At 54.2% G+C, this 22,393-nt stretch overlaps 7 protein-coding genes across 7 annotated transcripts; 5 read left to right on the forward strand and 2 right to left on the reverse strand.

Moving 5' to 3' along the window:
* Positions 1 to 87: 87 nt before the first annotated feature.
* On the forward strand, positions 88 to 720 carry W97_02185 (ubiquitin-conjugating enzyme E2-18 kDa; the record flags this gene model as incomplete). Its single annotated transcript, XM_007780086.1, has 2 exons — positions 88 to 334; positions 467 to 720. The coding sequence occupies 2 exons, from the start codon at positions 88 to 90 to the stop codon at positions 718 to 720; spliced, it is 501 nt and encodes a 166-aa protein (XP_007778276.1).
* Positions 721 to 1,285: 565 nt separating this feature from the next.
* Positions 1,286 to 2,097, reverse strand: W97_02186 (nucleoside diphosphate kinase; the record flags this gene model as incomplete). The annotated part of the gene is made up of 6 exons (XM_007780087.1): positions 1,286 to 1,420; positions 1,479 to 1,609; positions 1,696 to 1,799; positions 1,864 to 1,907; positions 2,000 to 2,030; positions 2,081 to 2,097. The coding sequence occupies 6 exons, from the start codon at positions 2,095 to 2,097 to the stop codon at positions 1,286 to 1,288; spliced, it is 462 nt and encodes a 153-aa protein (XP_007778277.1).
* Positions 2,098 to 2,612: 515 nt separating this feature from the next.
* Positions 2,613 to 5,502, forward strand: W97_02187 (alpha 1,3-glucosidase; the record flags this gene model as incomplete). Its single annotated transcript, XM_007780088.1, has 2 exons — positions 2,613 to 3,376; positions 3,429 to 5,502. The coding sequence occupies 2 exons, from the start codon at positions 2,613 to 2,615 to the stop codon at positions 5,500 to 5,502; spliced, it is 2,838 nt and encodes a 945-aa protein (XP_007778278.1).
* A 316-nt stretch (positions 5,503 to 5,818) lies between these two features.
* Positions 5,819 to 10,780, reverse strand: W97_02188 (uncharacterized protein; the record flags this gene model as incomplete). The annotated part of the gene is made up of 2 exons (XM_007780089.1): positions 5,819 to 10,375; positions 10,436 to 10,780. 2 exons carry the CDS (start codon positions 10,778 to 10,780, stop codon positions 5,819 to 5,821), a joined length of 4,902 nt encoding a protein of 1,633 aa, XP_007778279.1.
* Positions 10,781 to 13,838: 3,058 nt separating this feature from the next.
* Positions 13,839 to 15,299, forward strand: W97_02189 (uncharacterized protein; the record flags this gene model as incomplete). The annotated part of the gene is made up of 1 exon (XM_007780090.1): positions 13,839 to 15,299. One exon carries the CDS (start codon positions 13,839 to 13,841, stop codon positions 15,297 to 15,299), a length of 1,461 nt encoding a protein of 486 aa, XP_007778280.1.
* Positions 15,300 to 17,945: 2,646 nt separating this feature from the next.
* Positions 17,946 to 18,841, forward strand: W97_02190 (uncharacterized protein; the record flags this gene model as incomplete). The annotated part of the gene is made up of 2 exons (XM_007780091.1): positions 17,946 to 18,177; positions 18,276 to 18,841. The coding sequence occupies 2 exons, from the start codon at positions 17,946 to 17,948 to the stop codon at positions 18,839 to 18,841; spliced, it is 798 nt and encodes a 265-aa protein (XP_007778281.1).
* A 963-nt stretch (positions 18,842 to 19,804) lies between these two features.
* W97_02191 (uncharacterized protein) lies at positions 19,805 to 21,604 on the forward strand (the record flags this gene model as incomplete). The annotated part of the gene is made up of 1 exon (XM_007780092.1): positions 19,805 to 21,604. The coding sequence occupies one exon, from the start codon at positions 19,805 to 19,807 to the stop codon at positions 21,602 to 21,604; it is 1,800 nt and encodes a 599-aa protein (XP_007778282.1).
* Between the last annotated feature and the right edge of the window lie 789 nt (positions 21,605 to 22,393).

Raw genomic sequence — 22,393 nt, forward strand, 5'->3', positions numbered from 1 at the left:
ACCACCAACGTGCCACCACATACATCCCGCTCACCTATCGCACACCCACCCCTCCGCAACGTTCCCGAACTGTTTCAATCCCCCATCATGGCCACCTCCGTCGCCTCCAAACGCCTCTTCACCGAATACAGACACCTAACCAACGACCCTCCACAAGGCATAACCGCGGGCCCGGTGACGGAAGACGACATCTTTATCTGGGAAGCTCTGATCGAGGGCCCAGAGGGCACGCCGTTCGAGGGCGGCGTCTTCCCTGCTGAGCTCAAGTTCCCCAAGGACTACCCGCTCGCGCCGCCAACAATGAAGTTTACGTGCGACATATGGCATCCAAATGGTATACTGCCCTGTTCATGCCCCTTAGCTAAGGGCAGCTCTTGTCTCCCTTCCGCTGCCCCACCTTTATCAGAACCAGGCAACTGGGAAGTCATTAGAAGTGCAGAACAGGTTGGCTAACAACCCAACCCAGTCTACCCCAACGGCAACGTCTGCATCTCGATCCTGCACGCGCCGGGGGATGACCCGAACCACTACGAGCACGCCTCGGAGCGCTGGTCGCCGATCCAGAGCGTCGAGAAGATACTGATCTCGGTCATGAGCATGCTGGCCGAGCCGAACGACGAGAGTCCTGCGAATATCGACGCCGCGAAGATGTGGAGGGAGCGCAGGGGCGAGTATGAGAGGCGGGTGAGAGAGAATGTTAGACGGGGATTGGGGCTGTAGGCGCTGTTGAGAATCTAAACGGTTGCAGTGCAACAGGCCTGAGAGATGGATGTGGCTAGGGATGCGACAGCGACGGATGGGCCTACAAGAGATGGGTCACAGAGCCGCTCCTGACGAAAGTCGGTGCGTTGGTCGAAAAGCGTGTGACAAAACGTGAAAACGGCAGCATCAAGCTCATGGGACCCTGGGGAAGCACTGTCAGAGCTCAGATCGCTGAGACAGCTGCATCGCGAAACCTCCCGGTTGGTGGAATGTGGAACTATTTGTCTCTAGGGACAATCACGCTTGCCCTGACGACCAACTCCTGAGAGCAGTTGGTACAGCGGCTACGGGCGAGGTGTTGAGTCAAGAATGATAGGGCGGTTAGTCGAAGTGGTTGACATTTATATTGCATTCACGCAAGTACCTCCCTAATTCTTGATGATAGCAGGCCGTAGAGTAGACTTAGAGTTTAGACATCCGCTCAAATTACTTTTTGTGCGTGAACGTTTCGTCTAAACTTCTCACTACATGAAATGGGCCCGCTACCTGCCATTCCACCGACCCTCAGGTCCCGAATCACCATCTACGGCTTCTCGTAGATCCAGTCAAACTGAGCCTGCTTGTACTCCTGGACCTCTCCCTCCTTGAACCACAGAGCGATCTCCTTCTTGGCGCTCTCGACGCCGTCGGAGCCGTGGCAAACGTTGCGGCCGACGTCCTGAGTTGCAGTCGTCAGCATCTGTACACGAGAGCCTTGGTTACTTGAGATGACATACAATGGCGAAGTCACCACGGATGGTGCCCGGAGCCGAAGCAAGTGGGTTGGTGGCGCCGAGGATGGCACGGCCGGTCTTGACGACGTCGCGGCCTTGCCAGACCATCGCGCAGACGGGGCCGGAGCCCATGTCTAGCAAGTCCCTTCGTCAGTGATGTGTTCCGTGTCGTGTCTACGGACGGCGAGAGTCGGGCTCCTGAAAAGATTTGGAGGCGTACATGTGATGAGACCCTTGAAGAAGGGCTTGTCGCTCAGGTCTTCGTAGTGCTTCTCGAGGTGCTCCTTGGAGGGGGTGACGAGCTTGATGGCGACGAGCTTGAAGCTGTGGGTGATTGTCAGCCCCAGAACACACAGTGATGGGAATGGTGAGGCACAATGCAACCTACCCGCGGTTCTCGAAGCGAGAGATGATGGGGCCGATCAGGCCGCGCTGTCGACGTGTTTAGTGTAGTCCAATTGATGCCATTGCTCGTGGTTCGATTCGGTGCTCAACGGGTTGAGTTGATGGAAGAGCCGTCGTACCTGGACGCCATCAGGCTTGACGGCAATGAAGCTGGACAGCTGTTAGCTACACCGTATCAAAGCGTTGTTCGAAGCACCCACGTCTGCTCGGTGGTCATGTTTGCTGCTTGCTGTTTTGTGGTTGCTTGAAGTGTGATGTACAGATGTCTTGTGTTCTAGACGGAGGACTCCTATATGGCAGGACTTTTGGAAAGATGTCGGTGAACAAATATCTATCCGCACAAAAATGGTGGTGGGGCAGCAAGCTGGCAGCCGTGTGTGAGTGGTGGGGCATTTTGGCTGGGCAGGGGTCTGGCTGTGATGAATGCTACACGTAGCCTGCGCATCTTGCAGTCCGGTACGTACGGAGCTCGATTAACACTCAAGACACGAGAGCTGTTAATATCAAGCAACGGGAGCCGCACATATTGGAGCTTCCCCCCGCTGTTTGATCATGATACTCAGGTGTACGGCGACCCATGGAGGGTCAGCCGCTCTCCTTCTCTTCCTTTCTGTCATTTCTTGCTTGATTACTCCAGTCGGTGAGTACAGGTAACGAAGCCTGCTATGCGTTCTGCAAGCAGCCATTGACCAGCAAACGCAATAGACATGGGGCGCTGATCGCTGAACAGTTATGGTCAAGCGCGAGAACTTCAAGACATGCACCCAGTCCGGTTTCTGCCACCGTAACCGCGCCTACGCCGATGCCGCCGCCTCCTCAAGCGCCTGGGAGACCCCTTACAACCTCGACTCCTCGTCTATCAAGTTCTCCAATGGCCAATTAACTGGCACTGTCCTCAAGACTGTCTCTTCCACCAGCGAATTTGTGCTTCTACCACTCACGGTCACGTTCCTCGAATCCGGCTCAGCTAGAGTTACCTTGGATGAGAAAAGGAGACAGACAGGGGACATCGAGCTGCGGCATGACAGCAAAGCACAGAAGAAGAGGTATGATGAGGCCGCCAAGCACGTGATTATTGGGGACGTGAGTGGCAGCAAGGGCGCAGCATTGGGCAGAGACACCGAAGCTGGAAGCACGCGAGTACACTATGGACCCGCGGGAACGTTCGAGGCTGTCGTAAAGCATTCGCCCTTCACGATCGAGTTTAAACGAGATGGTGAAACGCATGTTGTATTCAATGAGCGAGGCTTCCTGAATATTGAGCATTGGCGGCCGGAGGTCAAGAAGGAGGTCAAAGAGGGGGAAGAGGGAGAGAATGCGGTCGTCGATGAGAACGCGGAAGATGAGAGCACGTGGTGGGACGAGTCTTTCGGTGGAGCGACGGATAGCAAGCCAAAGGGCCCGGAGAGCGTGGCTGTTGACATCACGTTTCCTGGTTACGAGCATGTTTACGGTATCCCCGAGCATGCCAGCAGCTTATCGCTCGAGGAGACACGGTATGTCATAACCCGTGGCATGAGTCTGGCATCTTACTTACACAAGTTTTAGCGGTGGAAATGGCGCTTACTCGGACCCGTATCGGCTTTACAACGCCGACGTTTTCGAGTACGAGCTGGACAACCCGATGACGCTCTACGGAGCCATCCCCCTGATGCAGGCCCACCGAAAGGGCTCGACCGTTGCCGTGTTTTGGTTGAACGCTGCGGAGACTTGGGTTGATATTGTGAAAAGCAAAAGCGCAGTCAATAAAATGAGCCTAGGTATCACTGGGACGACGGACACTCAGACGCACTGGATCTCCGAAAGTGGCATCTTGGATGTCTTTGTCTTCCTCGGACCCACACCGAAGGACATCAACCAAGTATACGGCGAGCTCACTGGCTTCACACAGCTGCCGCAGTATTTTGCCATCGCCTATCATCAAAGCCGCTGGAACTATGTTAGCGGTGAGGATGTGATGGACGTGGACCGCAAATTCGACAAGTCCAAGATCCCATTGGATATCATGTGGCTCGATATTGAATACACTCACGAAAAGAAGTATTTCACTTGGGACCCGCTGATGTTCCCTGACCCTAAGAAGATGCATGATCACATGGCGGCGCGCGACAGAAAAATGGTCGTCATCATCGACCCACACATCAAGAACACAGACAACTACCCCATCGTCGAAGACCTCAAATCTAAAGACCTAGCGACGCACAACAAGGAGGGCAAGACCTACGAAGGGTGGTGCTGGCCCGGCTCTTCCCACTGGGTCGACTGCTTCAACCCCAAAGCCATCGAATGGTGGAAGAGCCTCTTCAAGTACGACAAGTTCGGCTTCCCCAACACCTACATCTGGAACGACATGAACGAGCCCTCCGTCTTCAATGGCCCCGAAACCACAATGCCAAAAGACAATCTCCATCACGGCAATTGGGAGCACCGCGACGTGCACAACCTGAACGGCCTAACCTTCCACAACGCAACCTACCAAGCTCTCCTCTCCCGCGCGAAAGGCGAGCTCAAACGCCCCTTCGTCCTCACGCGCGCCTTCTTCGCCGGCTCCCAGCGCACCGCCGCCATGTGGACGGGCGACAACACTGCCGAGTGGGGCCACCTCGCAGCCTCGATCCCCATGGTGCTCAACCAGGGCATCAGCGGCTACCCCTTCGCGGGCGCAGACGTGGGCGGCTTCTTCGGTAACCCTTCAAAGGAGCTCCTGACGCGCTGGTACCAGGCCGGAGCCTTCTACCCCTTCTTCCGCGCCCACGCGCACATCGACTCCCGCCGCCGCGAACCGTATCTCGCCGGCGAGCCCTACACGGGCATCATGACGCAGGCGATTCGCCTGAGGTACCAGCTGCTACCTGTGTGGTACACGGCGTTCCACGAAGCGGCTACGAGCGGCGCGCCGATCGTGCGCCCGAACTTCTGGGCTTTCCCCGCGGACGAGAAGGGCTTTGATGTCGACGATCAACTTTATATTGGCAGCACGGGTTTGCTCGCTAAGCCTATTGTGACCGAGGACGCGGAGTCGGTGTCAATCCACCTCCCGGACGCAGAGCCCTACTACGACTACTTCGACTACACTGTCTATCGCGGACCGGGCGCGGTGACTGTCCCAGCACCACTGGACAAGATCCCGCTCCTCATGCGCGGTGGGCACATCGTTCCGCGGCGCGACCGGCCACGGCGTAGCTCCGGGCTCATGAAATGGGACCCCTTCACCCTGGTCGTGGTGTTGGATTCTCAGGGAAACGCGGAGGGGAGTCTCTACCTCGACGACGGCGAGAGCTTCGACTACCAGCAAGGCGCACACATACACCGGCGCTTCAGTTTCGATGCGCAGACGAAGAGCCTCACGAGTACGGATGCGGCGACCAAGGGGCCGAAGACGGCGGAGTGGCTGAAGAAGATGGGTGGCGTGAGGGTTGAGAAGGTCGTGGTTGTTAATGCGCCAGCGGAGTGGAGGGGGAAGGAGAGTGTGAGGGTGAGTGAGGAGGGCGCGAAGGAGAGTCGGCGGAGGAGGGAGGTGGGGCTTACTTGGCATGAGGGGGGTGCGGGGAAGGCGAGTTGGGCCGTGGTGAGGGATCCGGCGGTGGGGATTGGGAAGGGGTGGAGGATTGATTTCTCATAAGCTAGTCGGCCTGAGGAGTTATGTGGTGTGCTATAGACGTTCTAGATGAGAAGGCTGCCAGGCGCAGTTCAACTCGTATGCTTCGTTCTGATGGCAGTGATTGAAACGCTCGAATGGTTTGTAGCACTGACCAAACCCATTGACCACACCAGCGGGTTACAGACGGACTGAAGACAAAACACAGGACTCTCATTGAATCATGACAGTATGCCGAAGTCTGCCCATCAACTCTTTTACACTCATACTTGTACTTTTAGTCCACAGAATGGTGCACATAAAATGCAGCTTATTCATAACGCCATGTACCAAAAGCCACTTAGACGCCCTGGCTCTCCTCCCCATCGGCACCCCCAGCCTGTCCAACCCGCATCGCCTCAACCCTCTTCCACCACTCCCTCAACCGCTGCACCTCATCCCTCTCCTCATCCCCAACCTCAACAGGCGGCCCCTTACATTCCTCCGTCCCGAGTCTCTTCTCAGCGCTCTCCTTCCTCGTCCACGCGTACTTCGACGCAACACCCGGTGGCGCCGCCTCAGCCGGTCTCCTCGCACCAAACCGCCACACCACCCATGCAGAAGCCTCTCCGCTCATCAAGAAGACCTTGCCCTTGCGGCTCCTAACAGCAAAGTTGCGGAGCAGGACCACATCGCCTTTTTCTGCTTGCGGCAGGGCGGATTTCCAGGGGCGGAAGATCTGAACTTGGATCCGCCTCGTAGGTGATGCTGTTGCTGCTTGCCTTTCCGCGACCTCGCCGCTCCCGCCCTCCTCCGCCTTCCAAATGAAGAGAGACGGATCCGTGATGCTGAGGACAGTTTGCCAGTCCTTCGGGCCGCTCTCCGCGCGCTTCGGCGCCGATGTGTCGCGGATGACGAGAGCGAGCACATCAACACCTGCATCCTGTGATGAGGGTGGGTAGTTCAGCGAGCTGCTCAGACTGGCGAGGGGCGTGTAGTACGACTGTTTCGTCCTAAGGCCGTGGGTGCGTGGGCGGATATACGATGGCGGAGAAATTGGTCTGGTGGTTGAGGGTGGGGCTGACTGTCGCATCTCGTTAGAGTAGGAGGCGCTAGTAGGCCGTTCGGGAGCTTTGTGCAAGCCTGAGGTGTATGCGAACTGGCTGGAAACTTCTTCTTGGGTCGGCGGTGGGGAACTGGGAGGTTCACCCCTCGTGCTGGGGTGCGGCTGCTGATTCGTTTGTGGCCTGATGGTAGGAGGGCCACCGAATGAGAAGCGGACGGCAGCTTCTTGGAGCTTTAGTTTGTCAGGCGGTGTTGCGACCTTGAAGGGATCCGTAACCTCGCTGAATGACAATGCGGAAGTCTTTTGAGTAAGCTGGGGCGTTGCTGGCAGAGTACTTTCATCCAATGTTTGCTGTGGCGATGCGGGGGAGACTTCTGGAAGCTGCTGGCTGGGATCAGGAGTCAAGAGGTTGCTATGAAGATAAGACGAGCGATTGTACAGCGAATTCTCATGCCGGTGCCCAAGGTATGAAGCGGGCTGAGTCTGGCTTTCTTCGGCCTGCGATAGCTCGGTCTGCAACGGCTCAGCGAGAATGACGTCTGAAAGTACGTGTTCAGGTGAAGCTGTCTTCTTCTCAGTCACGAATGACGTGATGGGTGAGGGAGTTGGTCCTCGTGGTTCATATCCGGTATACCGCACTAACCGAGCAAGAGCGCGTCGCGGAGTGTCTTGTTCCACTGACATATCCTCATGGGCGGTTTCCGCAGGCTGCTTTTGCCGGATTGTCTCGTCGCTCCTTCCATCAAGCCCTGTGGTGGCATCTTCTACGGGCTCAACTATTTGCGATGCTGTGATGTCGGGAATTGTTTCTGGTATGGTATTCGGCAAGGCAGGATATACTAGCTCGGTCTGCTGCGACTCGTCCAGGAATTCGCCGTCTTCCATGGAGATATCGTGTCCCATTGCTCTCTCTGGTTCCGTCGATAGGGATCGTCGAGAATCCACACTCCCTTCCTCAGAGTCTCTGATGATTACCCGTCTGAGATGCGAAGACTGTGTGAAGCTCGGAGCAAGTTGACTTAGCGGGATCTGACTGCTGCGGGGAGTCGGTCTGAACGACATGTAGTCAGGCTCGACGCCGGACAGATCCAATACTTCCGGTATCAAATTTGGCCGCAAGGGCGACGAAGACGTGAGCGGATAGAAGTCAGAAGTGCCGGCTTCAGAGGCTGCTGCGGCAGGATAAACAACTTCCAGGTGGATATCTTTGACCGGATGTTTGATTTTCTTACGCGCATCATCATTCTGCACGTCCCAGTGTTCTATTCTCAAAAGAGCGTCGCCTTCTGTTACATGGGGATGGTCTGTCTCCATAAAAGCACCGTCATCCACGTCGTCGACGGGTTCACCATCTTCGCTGCCACTGCCAAGGTCAATGATCTCTGTAGTTCGTGAGATGACTGTTTGTTGTGTCGCCTGCTCTGGTAGAGTCTCTTGTAGCGCATCTTGAGCTGACGCGCTTGCCAGAAGTTGTCCATCGGGGGGGTCCTGAGTAGATGTTTTACGCTGGCGTTGTGGAGATGGCGGGCTGGATCCTAAGAACGACGGCGGGTCGTCGACCGGCGGTTGTGTTTCGCCTTCACTCTCCGATGATTGACTAGGAGACGCGTTGGAGGCGCTTTCCTCGTCATTCCGGATTGGACTGTACACCCTGGACAATGTACTAGGCTCCCAAATCCTGGACGCCGGCGGCACCCAGTACGGCTCCGCTTTCATGTTCATCGAATCATAAGTTGGACTTTGAGGCGCAGTGTCTCCCTCATCCACAGACACAGAGCTGTCCTGCTCTTCACTAACCTGATCTTCGACGTCTTCTTCTTCGCTGTCCTCTTCTGTGTCATCCTCAAGAACTTCATAGACATAGCGAGGGTCGTCTAATTCAGATTGACCAGATGGAAAGTCATCTTCCTCTGCCTCGCCTTCAGGGCCCGTATCGGAGTCCTCTCCAGAGGACAGTTCGATGACGGTTGCTTCAGGCATGACACTAAGCTCTTCCATACTCTGAGCAGACGTGCCACGTTGTACAGGTTGCAGATCGACTCCAATAGACTGCTCCTCGCTAGCTCTCTCGAACAGCTTAGGAGGAGTCTCTTGCACCTCGGTTCCTGCAGCAACATCCATAGTCTCTCCACTTGCGAGGTACTTACGCTCTCTATCAAAGCGCTCCTCAATCGGCCCTTCGAGAAGCGTTTGAGGGGGTTCGTCCCGCTGAGACGCTCCTAGAGTGCTCGCTGCTTCTTCGTCGCGAACAATGCCCACCTTTTCCAGCATACCTTGGCTAGACATGCTTGATATCTCTCGCGAGGGTGTCGTGCCATCAAGGCCGAAGGGATAGGCCTGAGAGAAGCGCGTCTGAGGAGATGCATCCCCAGTGTGTAAGTCGTCATCCTGTTGTACTTGGTCATTCCCAATCTCCCCGACGTTTCTTGAATCCAGTGGCTGCGCTATTGCTTCTAACCCTATTTCCGCGGCATCTCTTGAAACGCTAGGGAACGCAATGGCGCGGTGGTTCATGTAAGAAGAGACTGAGGAATCAGACTCCCCAGGAAATGGAGACGGCAGCGGTAGAGTGGACGACGTCAGTGGATGCAGGATCGGCGTTCGAGGTGCATCCAGTGTACCGCTAGGTATTTGTATGTCCGAAGATCCACTGGCCACATTGGTCTGCAATAAGGGGAGTATAGGTGGAGGCATCACTGTGACTGGATCTTTCATAACGGCCGTCACTCCCTCAACGGCAATAACAGGCTGATGGTCCTGGTGCGTAATACCCTCCCGATCCGATTCAGATTCCTCATGTGCCACATTGACTTCCTGCTCGGCCTTTGAGTTATCGTCAACACCCTCTTTCTCTTGATCCTCGTCTGTATCACTCAAGACGATAACCTCCGGTTGACGTTGAAGGGCTGGCAGTTCTCTTTCGCTCTCCACCTCAGGTTCGTCATACTCTTCCTCTACGCCGAACTCATCTTCGCTCGATTCCGACTCATCCATATTAGAATAGTATTGCCCCAGGTCTTCATGGGAACCGCTAAGGCCCGAGTCTCCTGTCATATCTTCGTCCTCGGATTGTTGAACGTCATACATCTCGGAGTCAACTTCTGTGTCTCCTCCGTCGTCCTCAGCATCGAGCTGCGCGTCCGGCATAGGAGGTGGTGTTGCCCTAGTCAGGCTTTCTGCACTGGCGTGAATGTCGTCGCTCCATGGAACCGTGGGCGGCATCTCAGAGTCCACGACGTCAATGTGGCGTTCTACTGCCGCTGCTTCAACTGACAGCGGATTAGACTCAGTGTTCAGCTCCGTGGCATCACCCGCAATCTCCATGCCAAGCTGTATCTGGTGTGCCCCATCGCTGTCCGACGGTGTGACTGCGGTTATATCCGCCTCGCGCTCGAACTGGTCCTCCGAAATCTGTTCCGCCAACAACGGAATTTGTGGGAGCTGTGCAGCTGCTTTAGAACCCCTAGTCTCCTCTTCCTGCGCAGATTCTTCAACCTCCTCTTCCGCTGACATCTCATCAATGTCGGTCTTCTCCGGCGAGGGAGTTCTTGCCGCGTATTTCCAAATCCCCACATCCTTCCATGACTTTCGTCTTCTCTTCCTGCCCTGTCCCTTGGTGTCCCCGCCAGGTTCGGCGTAGTGATCGTATGGAGTATCAAGTATTGGACCTGATGAGAGACGTACTCGCTTCAGAAAAGCTGGAGAAGCCCAAGATGATAGGGTGCCGCCGCCATTAACGCGGTCGACGGCCGGGATAGCAGAAGCCGGCATTTGGGATGGATTCTCGAACACAGGTATTGGCTCAGGTTCGTCTACGCTCAGATTGGCAATTTGTTGCCCATCCCGAACGACCTGTCAATTGAATATATTCAGCATCCTTCCTCTAGTCCCTACAAATGCGCCCCTACAAACCTGCAGCGCCAGCTTGCATCCGTACAAAAGCTCCCAATCCACGCTTCGTCCTGGTGTCTTGACCTCTCCAGCATCTGCTAGCCATTTTGCACCCGAGAGACCCAGCGTAACCTCGTCTCCGATTCCGATCCCCGACTCGGCGACAGCTCTCGCACTCCGCCCGCTAAATCGCACCCTAACCTGGCCTTTCCTTTGGCGTAATCGGAAGTCATGCTCGGCCAGTAGGACCGCGCAGCTTCTCGTGGAGGATGAGTAGGGCCATATCAGCGTCACAATGGCTTTGACGGCTTTCGCATCTGACGCCGGTATCGTCGGTGCAAGCTCTGCGATCGGTACGTTCTCCATAGCGGCTACCTCAGCCCCCAAGAAAGCCCGGCCGTCTCGGCTGGAAAGGCATGCCTGGTTCGCCGCCTCTCAATTGGAACGATGCGGACTGTCATGACTTCTTCGTCGCGATGTTGGTCGAAGTCGCGTTGCGCTTCCAGCCCTACAGCTCTCGGCAGCGGGGAATGAGAAGCCGCGAAGCTCGACGTCATGTGACGAACCCGGTGCTCTAATCTCAATAATTTATATTCCTTCTCCATGTCCAGATTTGATGAAAGGTACCTTGTATTAGAACTTTCCATATCTAGCAGTGCATGATATCTTCTGGAACTACTTACGTTCACACCACGGCATACCATTGTACTCGGGTACAAGAGGGTTTGACGACGAGTGGCTCATGAACGTTCAGCATGCATCCATTTAGTCAATATATCCGATTTCTTTCTTGCCCTATCCCAGTCCTGATTTTGATTTCTGCAACTCAAAGGAGCAGGGGGTCTTCTGTTCTTGGGTATAGGTACTTGTTTCAGCAGTGGTAGCTGGCCAAAGACGGCGCAGGCAGCGTTCAGATCCGGGACTTTATCAACAACGTCTGCCGCTGCAGCAGTGAGCATTAACTCTCCTGATATACCTATGGAAGGACATCAGTAGACGAGTCAGGATCTCTGTATTCTGCCGGCAAGTACAGCTACGCACAATTGAGAGTTCCTACGAGCAGTGCCAGGGTTACATGGCGGAGCCGCTGGGGAGCGTTACGGTATCAGAGAGGGGCGGCTGAGACTGTCAACTAGGTCTCGTCGCATATCGGCCTTAGGCTAGCGTGTCAAGGAACATCCCTATAAGACAGGCATGTGGAAATGTATTCTTCCAATATGACTAATGCCTGCAGTCATTCTGCGAAGGAGTTACCTATGCACTGCATGGTCGTCAGACTAGACTCATACAGATGTTCCGTCCAGACGGCCCAACGCCGCCTTGGTCTCTTGGTTAGAACTGCGAAGTTCCTGGATTCGCCTGAGATTATCGCCCCTATTTATACACGTATGGCGCTTATATGATCAAGTTCTTTTGTCAGCAGCTGTCCCATCGCAGGCGCCAGTTGTTCTGCCAGCGTGGCCCGGGTACATATGCCGGATTGAGTGGCAGACCACGGAGTTAGAGTGTACTCGAGTACCACTCCAGCTGTGTTGAATAGGTAGAAGATCGTGATTTGCTGGTGAAAGGATACGAAATCGCAGGACCTGCGCGGCAGCGGAAAAGAAACCGCTCTTGGCGCGTCATCTCGTGACTCTTGAAGTACTTTGCAAGGTCTCTACTGCCTCCGGGAATCACATTTAGTAGACAACTATCTTCAGGAATCATGTAGGCATCTCTCACTCACAGCACCAGAGTGCCAAGAAAGAGATGAAGACCAGAATCGTAGGTATCCGCATGATGTTCATTTCATCAATTTGGTCCTAAGTGGTCTTCCAAGGCGGCCAGCCTTGAACGGAGGGCTCAAAGCATTCTTTGAAATTCCCGTTGTAGTATCTGCCAAAGCATGACTCTTTGCAGCCCGACGCCGGTCCAAAGTCAGCGCTCAATGAATAGCCTAATGGACATGTAGCCTTGGATCCTTCCAACTGGCCAGTGCCTACTTGTAAGTCAGACCAATGGAGCACCTGGAGCTCTTGTCGTCCTAGAACAGAATCGTGCAGTCATGATTTGCCTTATGAGGCTGATCCAGACATGTTCTGTGCCGCACGCGACTGAGGGAAGTCAAGTGCTGTAGAGCTGACCCGGATATCTTGCTGTCAGCGAATGTTCCATCTCAGGCGCCCATCGTTCCACCAACGTGGCTCGGGTCGGCCGTACAATAGGGAGCGGAGTGCGCGAGCAGCATCAACCAGCTAGAATATATCGCTGTGTTGGCTGAACGCTTTCAACAGCGGTGACGGGATACACATAATCTCGCGCCAAGGTATTGCTGATGCGGGTCAGCTTAAGCCCAATCGAGCTGGAACACATTTCAGCGCAGCACCTGCACGGCATTGTATCGTCTCGGTACTCGGAGAGTATACGGACATGTAGGTTTGAGTTAGAGCGCATAGCCATAAATCATTAGATGTTCCATACACTGTCCTCTTCGGCCTCGGCATCACGTGCGAAGTGGCCACGGTCACAGGGTATTGCACGCTTGTCCATATTCACGCCCTTCCTCCGGTGGGATTCTCTCTAAGCCGAGAGCGCTTGAAGATGACCCGTTTGTAAATTTTAGCCAGCAGGACGTGTGGTATTCCAACGTACCAGAAAGATTGGACAACAACGTTGATACAGGCCCGGGCCGCTCGAAGACAGCCTTGCGCCTGCCGCGATCTACGCCCCATTCCGTGGCGTTGCTGATAACCGAGTCGATGGCTGCTGGATGTGCTTTCATTGGAACCATAGGATTATCACAACCAGAAAAAGCATGCTGACATGCGTTTTGAATCCGTACTACTGCAGGATATTCGCAATTTAACTGCCGGACGGGCGAAGTCAAGCTCTGTAACCACCAAAACCTTCCACACAGCCTTATCCGCTTTGGGGGCCAGCTTTCTAGAACTCTACGCCTCAGAGCCAAATGCTATTTCTGCCGCAAGGTCCACAACTGCTTGAGCATCTGAGTAATCGGTCAGCTGCGCCCTCAGTGTGTTGTCGACCTTCTCTATCCGCTCCTGGTTCCAGGCGGTGCATTTTGCCGTTTCAGCAAAGATATTGAGGCCTCAGCCCGAGCGTTATTGCGTGCAGCTGGTGTTGCGGGCTTAGAGCGGCTCTACCGCATGCACTCGGAATTGGCGATATCCAGGACGGCATGAGCGCCGAGGCGTATACTTCGCGTGATCCTTCGCGTGATCCTTCCGCTGATGGCGAAAACAATGAGTGAAGAGGTTGAAAGGCTTTCAGCGGTATATAGCATGCCTCGACCATGCGTGACTCCAATATCTTTTATATAACGATCGAAGCCACCATGAGTGCTTTATACTTTCCCTGACAATTCAGTATTCGATTCAATTCTTTCCTTTGTAAATAACTTACGGAATTGCCGTCCACCATCGCGATGGACATAACGATCGAGTTCCAGGGGCTCTCCGAGAAGCTCTCGCCAAGCTTGGCCAGCACTCTGACCGTGGGCAGCAGTACAGGCGTCGACAAGTCCACCTCGACCGAGTCGCTAGTGCTAGTAAAGCCAGTTCCGGACAAAGCGGGCAACCGCGTCTACCGATATCTTCGTTGGAACTTCTTCTCCGTATACCGAAGACTCTTCTCGATCGTCTTTCTTGGCAACCTCATTCCGCTCATTCTGATTATCCGCAAACTTGTTGTGGATAGTCGATATGACGCTTACCACAGCATTCCCACCATTGCGGCAACGGCCACGATGTCCAACGTCTTCACCTCTCTTATCACACGGAATGAACATTTCGTCAACCTTCTCTTCCGCGTCGCCGTCAGCATACCAACGCGCTCGCCGCTCTTCGCTCGCCGTCTAATGGCCAAGATGTACAGCTATGGCGGAATTCACAGCGGATGCGGCGTAGCTGCCGTTGTCTGGCATCTAGTGTATCTGATGGCTACTACCTTCTTGTTCGCACGCGGACGCCCTCTGGAAATAGCCGTCGTTGTCATCGGCTGGCTAGTCCTCTCGCTCTTTATCGCAATCCTGGTTTTTGCCCATCCTCATCTGCGCGCGACGCTGCACAACTACTTCGAGCTAGTGCATCGCTGTGCGGGCTGGAGTATCATCGCTGCGGCGTGGGCACAAGTCATGCTTCTAGCTGCCTTGACCGGGAAAGAGCAAGGGCAGACCCTCGGCCAGGTGCTGCTCGTTACACCAGGCTTCTGGCTCTTGCTTAGCTCCACGTGCCTGGTCATCTATCCTTGGACCCGACTCCGGCTCAAAGACGTGGAGGCGGAGCCTCTCTCGGACCATGCTGTGCGCTTGCACTTCAAAGGTTCCAATGCTGAAGCATGCCAGACAGTTCGCTTGGCAGACATTCCCCTCAAGGAGCTGCACTCGTTCGCGTGTATTCCTGAGCCTAACGGGGGCAACGGCTACTCTGTCGTTATCTCGGACGCCGGCGACTGGACCAAACGAATTATCCGCAATCCGCCGCGCAAAATCTGGGTGCGAGGTGTCCCGACCTTTGGCGTCCTGCGAGTGGCTACCTTGTTCAAGCCTGTCGTCATCGTAGCCACAGGCTCAGGCATCGGACCGTGTCTTGGCCTCTTCAACGGCTTTCCGTCTCTTCCCTGCCGTGTGCTCTGGTCTGCCCCAAGCCCGGAAACCACCTTCGGCAAAGACATCATCGACATCGTTTACAGAGCTGATCCCAACGCGGTCATCATCGATACGCGAAAGTCTGGCCGCCAGGACATGGTTCGTCTGACTTACGAGCTCTACAAGGAGGCTTCTGCTGAGGCTGTCCTAGTCATTTCAAACCAGAAGCTCACGTGGAAGATCGTCTACGGGATGGAGACGCGCGGTGTGCCGGCATATGGGCCGATTTGGGATTCTTGAACAAAAATTGACACTGGATATCCGGATATGACTAGACGGGATGAACGACTACAAGAATTCTAATGACAATAGACGTTTGATTCGCACTCTGCGATTGTGCATCACTCTGGCGTTATGCATGTAGACGGATGGGGTAGCTCGCATTTCTAACAGGCGTTGAGATTTGAAATCTGGAATTTGGAATTTGAAGCGAATGATTGACCGGATTTGACTGACGATTTGGCTGTACCGCGAGCGGTGTGATTACCCCAGTTGTGATGTACAGTAAATGCATGCATAACAGAAAGACAAACAATCAGGATACTTTGACAAAACAATGCTTAGATAAACTGGCGAGCCTGACGCCCGCATGCACATGCTCACGCTGGCTCTGCAGGGCGCTGCCGCAGTAGTGGGTGCCACATCCGGTGCCGTACATTTCTTTCTTTTGGAGCAGTCTAGGATATCGCTCCTATCATTCGGGAGAAGAGTACGCTCCTTGAAACCCCACGGTAGACAAATTGTGTCTCTGAAATGATTGACATGGCAACCGGAGTTCCAGTGCGGCCCCACACGCGTTCCCAGTTATCGCATTATGAAATGAACGGAATTCTCAACAGACATCTGGGAAAACGAGTGGTTACAGACAATGACAGCTCGTGAAAAGTGAACTCTTACCACTTCGTCGTCCCGCTTTGCCGTGCAGTAAGGTTATCTAGCTGCAGCGCCGTCGGGCAAACACATGCGCCAAGGACCGTAAGGATTACGGGCATCACCTTCTTGTACCGTCCGAGCTTTCTATCGTATGATAGTGGCATGGTTCAAGCAACCCTGTAGGGCAGAAGAGGATGTTCCCAAGAGGAAGGAGTGCCACGAAGCCTGGCACTTCGGAAGCTCTTCGGCCCGTGCCCATCTTTGCCTGAAATCTGGGACTGAGATTCCTGTCACCAAGAACACCGTCAGGCTTTGATGGTATTCGCACCCTCCACGCGGCGACCACGAGCCTGATCATCGGGTCCCGAAGGCCCGTCGGTTTCGGCTCACAATAGAGCAGCGAGCAGATCGGAGACTTGACCGATGCGGTGTGTGGAGTGGAGAGCCACGGCCTCGTGAGACGAGGCATAGCGTGCCCGGCTAGTGGCATTTATTTGGAATATGGAGTAAGTCCCTCTATCAACAACCTCGTCAGGGCCACAACCGAATGTTTGGCACGCTTGGCTCTTGTCTGTGCATATTTGTCACCTTACTCGAGCCGAGTGAGCGCTTGTGTAAGACGGGTTTCGTCCTTCGCCGAGCTACACAGAGCAAACATTCATTTATTGGTTACAACTACCTGCCCGGCAGTCCTCGACCACGTCTGTGGATCCAGCTACATCGTTTGAAGATCAAATACTCGCATCCTCACCGCTGCAGATGCTAAGAGTAATGATCAGGTTACCCAGGTAGGTCGCGGCTGGCATGCCAAATCTTTGTACCTACTCCACCATCACGTACAATTGATAAAGCGACACCACCCCGCTCAGCTTCATCTCTTCAAGTTCACGCAAGCCTGTTTCAGCTAAACTACACTCCCCTCTATCCTATATACACTACCTCGTAGATATCTTCCAACTTCACACTCGAAGGTCAAACCTCTTCCAAGTCCACTGCACAATCCGCCCCGACTTCACGATGACTTCTGCTGCCTCTATGCAACCGGTCAGCGGTTATCCTCTCGCCGCTCAGTCTCGCTCCACCTCTATTGAGTCATGGTCCAAATCGGTACCTCAGCGCTCGCAGCATAGCTCCAGCCAGCCCTCATCTTCGCGGCAGATCAATCCAAACGACCCAGCTGTACAAGCATACATGCAGCTGAGGACGTCGTTACTCTCCAGGAAGTCTGGCAGCTAGGCTGTCGCGGTATCACCGTCATTCGAATTTGAGAACGCGAGAAGGATTGTGCCGCATTCTCCGGATTGAGCATTATCAGCCACGCCGACTATCACATCTCCTCTGGTGTGGTGAAAGCAGCATGCCTTCGACTTTATGCTTCATGTAGCATGGTGCGCTAGGAAGCGTTGGCAAGCCCCGCGGCCTGGCTACCGTCACCTCTCCGACGTCGCATCTTTCCGATAATCCCGCCTGACTATCGTTCTCACACGATACCGCCCGCTAGGAAGCGCCTTTGAACCACGTTGCCGCTTCGTGTTCCATTTGATGTCAAGCTCGTAGCTACACAGGTGGCAGCAGTAGCTGGCCCTAGTGTCAGTACCTGCATGTTCCGGGTACTGAAACGCACAGGGATGCGAGCAGTTTTGGAGTAGGAGGCGCATTGCGTAGATGCTCTGTAATAGGTGGATGCTCTAATCTTTAGCTTGCATTAGCCGGAGGGTTCGAAGTCATGTTGCACGAATTATGCTTTCTAGGGGAGGGAGATGCTGATGGAGATCTGATGGGTGCTTCCACGTTTTGAGATACCTCTATATACACAACGAATCACGGGATATGCATAACAAAGAATTTTGAACGTACCTTGAAAACCAAGCTCAGTGGCACTGCAAGAATGTGTCTCATGGCTATCTGTGGCTACGAAGTTGACTGAGGCTCATTGAGGCTCAAATGTGCACGGGCCATATCTTCCAAAACTCGAACCAATCCTCCGCAGCACCTCCGCAACTCAGATCACCAATGCTACTCCCACGATTATGTGCGCCCACCCGGGCTGCATTTGCGGCATCCAGAAACCCACATACCACATCCAGTATTTCCAACACCGCCCTCGAAGCTATCCGATGCAGCAATGCCGCCCCTGCAACCACGATTCTCTCCTTCGTCCGACACGCAACGCATCAGTCTGAAGGCCGAGCAAACGGTCCCAAAGACGGGCCCGGAAAGCGACTAGGAGCCAAGAAGACAGGCGGTACGTGACCCCTTCCTCTGCCCTCTACGCCCCCAAAAGCTCTTTCCCCACCACTGCATGAACCATCCGCTAATCCTGTTCATTTCGGCTTTCCACAGAACAGTATGTCATCCCAGGCAACATCATCTTCCGCCAACGCGGCACGCTCTGGTTCCCCGGCGAGAACTGCGACATCGGCCGCGACCACACCATCTTCGCGACGCAGCCGGGCTATGTGAAGTACTACAAGGACCCGCTCAAGCACCCCAAACGGCAGTACATTGGCGTCGTGTTTGAGAGGCATCAGACGCTGCCGGTGCCGCCGAATGCGGCGAGGAGGAGACGGCTGGGTATGCTGGCGGTCAAGCGGGAAGATATAGAAGAGGCTAGGGAGGACGCAGTGGGAGATCTGGTGGAAGGTGCAAATAGTGGAGAGGGTATGGTGAGGGAGACGCCGAGGGAAGACAAGGTCCCTCAGGTGGTGAAAACAGGGAACAAGGAGTTGGTCATGCGGCCGGGATATATGTATCGCGAGGCGAACTGGCAGATTGGCCGGGCGGCGGAGAAGAAGGGGGTCAAGGTTAACAAGTTTGACCGTGGGGACCGCTTTACAGCATGGCGAAAGAGGAATGCGCGGAAGGAGAGGAATGCGGAGAGCAGGAGGTTGAGGACGAAGAAGAAGTGAGGAAGTTGAAGCCGGGTGTGGCTAGATGGGTCGACAGCTGTGTACGAAGATTCAAGGCTTGTAGAACATGGCGCGGAGCGTTTCCAGGTGCTTGTGTACATTCGGACTCTCTTAGTGCAGAGAGGTCATACGCATTGTGGCGCTTTGTACAAGGATATTCCGGATTGGATCAATGTGGATCACCGTGTCCATAAGATGGTTCATAGGTACCTTCGACATCAATCGAGGTAGACTTGTTGTAGGTGTTCGTAACAACAACCTAGCAGTGAAGTCACCTATAGGTATAGGTCCGGTTTTGGAAAAGGACCTCTAACTTTATAAACAAGATTGGGAGTTCGTTAAGGACATGGTGAAAGTATGACTGCGCCTCGTGTGCCTATCGGTTGTAGATGCACACCCGCCTACGGATCCCTGAGCTTCCAGCACTCGGTGTGAAAGAGCGGCTGTGTAAACCAAGTCACGTGTGCGGTTCTATCACTCAATTGGGTCAACCACAGCGCCCTCAGTTACACAGCTTGGAAGGCGCAGCACAGGCTGCTGCGGGGAAGTAAACAGCCACATAGCATAACTAATACTCAAGGTCAGGCATGGTTACCTATGTTCTTCTCATCAACCGCCCCTCTTGCAATCTTCTTCTTACAACCCCCCGTGCCACCCTAAGGTGACCGTTGGGGAGTGACCGTACCTTGTTAAGGTATCCTGAAACGTCTGTTGCCGCGTTGAGCACCTTTTCAGCCTTACCATCTTACTTTCAGCTTGCTGCCTGCCAGCGCGCTGCGCCAAAGCCTTTCAACCCCCCGAGTTCAACTCTTTAGAACGCAACGGTTTCCCTGGACATTTCCTAGACGCCTTTCTGTGCAGTTGTCCTCGATGGCAGAACGTCGTGAAGAGCTCCGCACCAGTGAATCGAGCCGGGAAAAGTCCTCTGACATAAGTGTGAGACGCTTCTCTCATGCTTTGTACATGCTTCCGTATCACTACGAACCTCTACGGCAAGCGGACTCGTTTAGAACATTACTCCTCCATCCAGGCGAGCAGGACGATCCCATCACGTGCAGTCTAGCGCTTGAAGATATCAAGACCGCCGCCTCCTACGAGGCCATCTCATACGCCTGGGGAAATTCCAACAACCAGAGGCAGATCACGTGCGACCGCCGGAGCATCTACATAACCGCCAGTTTATGGACTGCACTTCAGAGACAGCGTCTGCCCGATAAGGCGCGGAGATTGTGGGCAGATGCAATCTGTATCAATCAGCAAGACGAAAAAGAGCGAGGACATCAGGTCACGATAATGGGCAGGATCTTCAAGAGCGCGCGGAGAGTCCTCGTCTGGCTCGGTCCTGACATTGACGGCGAGGCGGAAGACAATTTCGCTTTGTTGAGGGAAGTTTGCGATGTGGTCACCAACTCCTTGGAAAAGTACGGCTCTTATTCCGCCATCCCAGACGTCCCTCCTGAGGATCTTTATCAGTACGATGAACTTCGATGGACATCGCTTGCCCGTATGTTTGATCTCCCGTGGTTCAGTCGCCTATGGATCATTCAGGAGGTCGGACTAGCGCGCTATGCTTTGATGTTCTACGGCAATGCCGAGATTGAGTGGAGCGCTGTATACAGAGCGGCGAAGGACATCAGTCAGAGGATGACTGCTATCGGACGTTCCTTCAATGTGCGAGTATACCACGTAGTGGATATTGTAGATGTCTTCTCCTTCAAGGAAGGTGAAACACAAATTCCCTATTGTGAAGACTTTGTCGACGTCCTGTATACGGCCTGTGGGAGTCTGGCTTCCGACCCGAGAGACTACATCTACGCCTTCCTCGCTCATCCAACTGCCAAGTCTGAAGCCGGTACGATCGTCCCCGCAGACTATACTTTGTCCACTCAGCAACTGTATGAATTGTTAGCTATCAGACATATAGAACAGAGGCAGGACCTGCACATATTATCATTCATTCAACACGCGGCTGATACCATACAAGATGGCACTCCTTCATGGCCACCACGATGGTATCTGGGCCGGCCTGTGACTGTATTTGTTACTGATTTGGGCCGAGTGTGGTATGACGCGGCGGCAGGTTCGAAGTTCTGGTTCGCAGCTTCGGCTGGTCATGGTGTACTGCACTTGCGGGGTTTGGTGTTCGACGCCATATCCTTCTGTTCAGAGACGTTACATAAAGCGGCCCTCTCTCTTCTTGGGCCTATGAGTTCTCAGATTACCGGTGCGAACGTTTTAAGAAAACTGTCGACCCAGTTCATTGATACCACTCCGCCACTGGTGTATCCTCAGGCCGATCGTCTCAAGGCGTTTGTTCTCACGTTGAGTGCGGGGAGGGGGTGGTTTATAAATGACGTAGAGAATGACGGGCTGGCCACGCATCTTGCCGACTTCGCTGCGTATCAGAATCGTGCTTACGATATCGCTCGCAGCGTCAGCAGTCCATCGGAAGAAAACTCGCAGCCACGCCGAGACGCAGGAGATGGAGATTGGTATCGCTATGCCCGGCGTGCGTTCGGCGTATGCGACCGCAGGAGGCTTTTCATCTCTAAGAGAGGCTATCTCGGACTTGGTCCGAGAGTCTTGCAGGAGGGCGACCTCTGCTGTATCCTTTACGGTGCTACAATGCCTTTCATCCTGAGGCGGCGCGATGACCACTATATTTTGCTAGGCCAGTCCTACATCCATGGAATCATGCGTGGAGAAGCCATGGAGATGCTACGAAACGGTGAACTGCAAGAGCAGACGTTCGAAATCCATTAAGCATTCCGGGAATCTGAGAGCACGGTCAGCGTCGAACATGGAACAAGCGGCGACTATCTCGAGCGCACCACCAGCCGTCAGGAAACTGATCTGGCAAACAACCTGCTGCCGTGCAGCCCAGACACGCTTCCAGACAACACGTTTGTTTACCCTCCTGCGCCTCGAAACCTTCTACAGGAACCTGTTCCGCTCCTTACCAAGCCAGAGACAGGGCACCCCTTGGAAGCGTTCTACGATATCCACATCTGAACGCTTCCCACTGCTACAAAGGAACCGCTGCAACCGTCGAATGCTCTGTGTATCAACTTCTCAACGAGAAGAGTCTCTTGCACAACAGCTGGATCCTCCTGACTGTACTTCACACGCACTGTTTACCATGGACACCTGGCTTCAACCACACGGCTTTCCTTGTTCTCACCTTCCGTTAAACGTAGCAAATTATGCTTCCTATCGGCTCCTTACTCATCCTAAGGGTTTTCGAGAGGAATTCGGGCGGCCCCAGTACGAAGACTACAAGCGCACTAGGGCTTTGAGAAAGGGAGAAAGACGAAGATTGCGTCAACATCAAATAGGACGGGCAAGCCATCGGCCATGATTCTTTTACAATCAAACGGTGTTGCTACAGCATGCAGAGAGAGAAGTGCTAAAGCCTTCACCCAGCAGCAAACGAGAGGACGCGGGACTAGAAACGGACGCGACATGTCCGCAAGAGAAAGCGGGCATCTTGCCAAAGCTTACACACCGGCCTGAGACCCAACAAAAGAAAGAGGTATCAATACTTTTCCCCAG

The sequence above is a fragment of the Coniosporium apollinis genome (genome assembly GCF_000281105.1).
Source record: "Coniosporium apollinis CBS 100218 chromosome Unknown supercont1.8, whole genome shotgun sequence".
Classification (NCBI taxonomy): domain Eukaryota; kingdom Fungi; phylum Ascomycota; class Dothideomycetes; genus Coniosporium; species Coniosporium apollinis.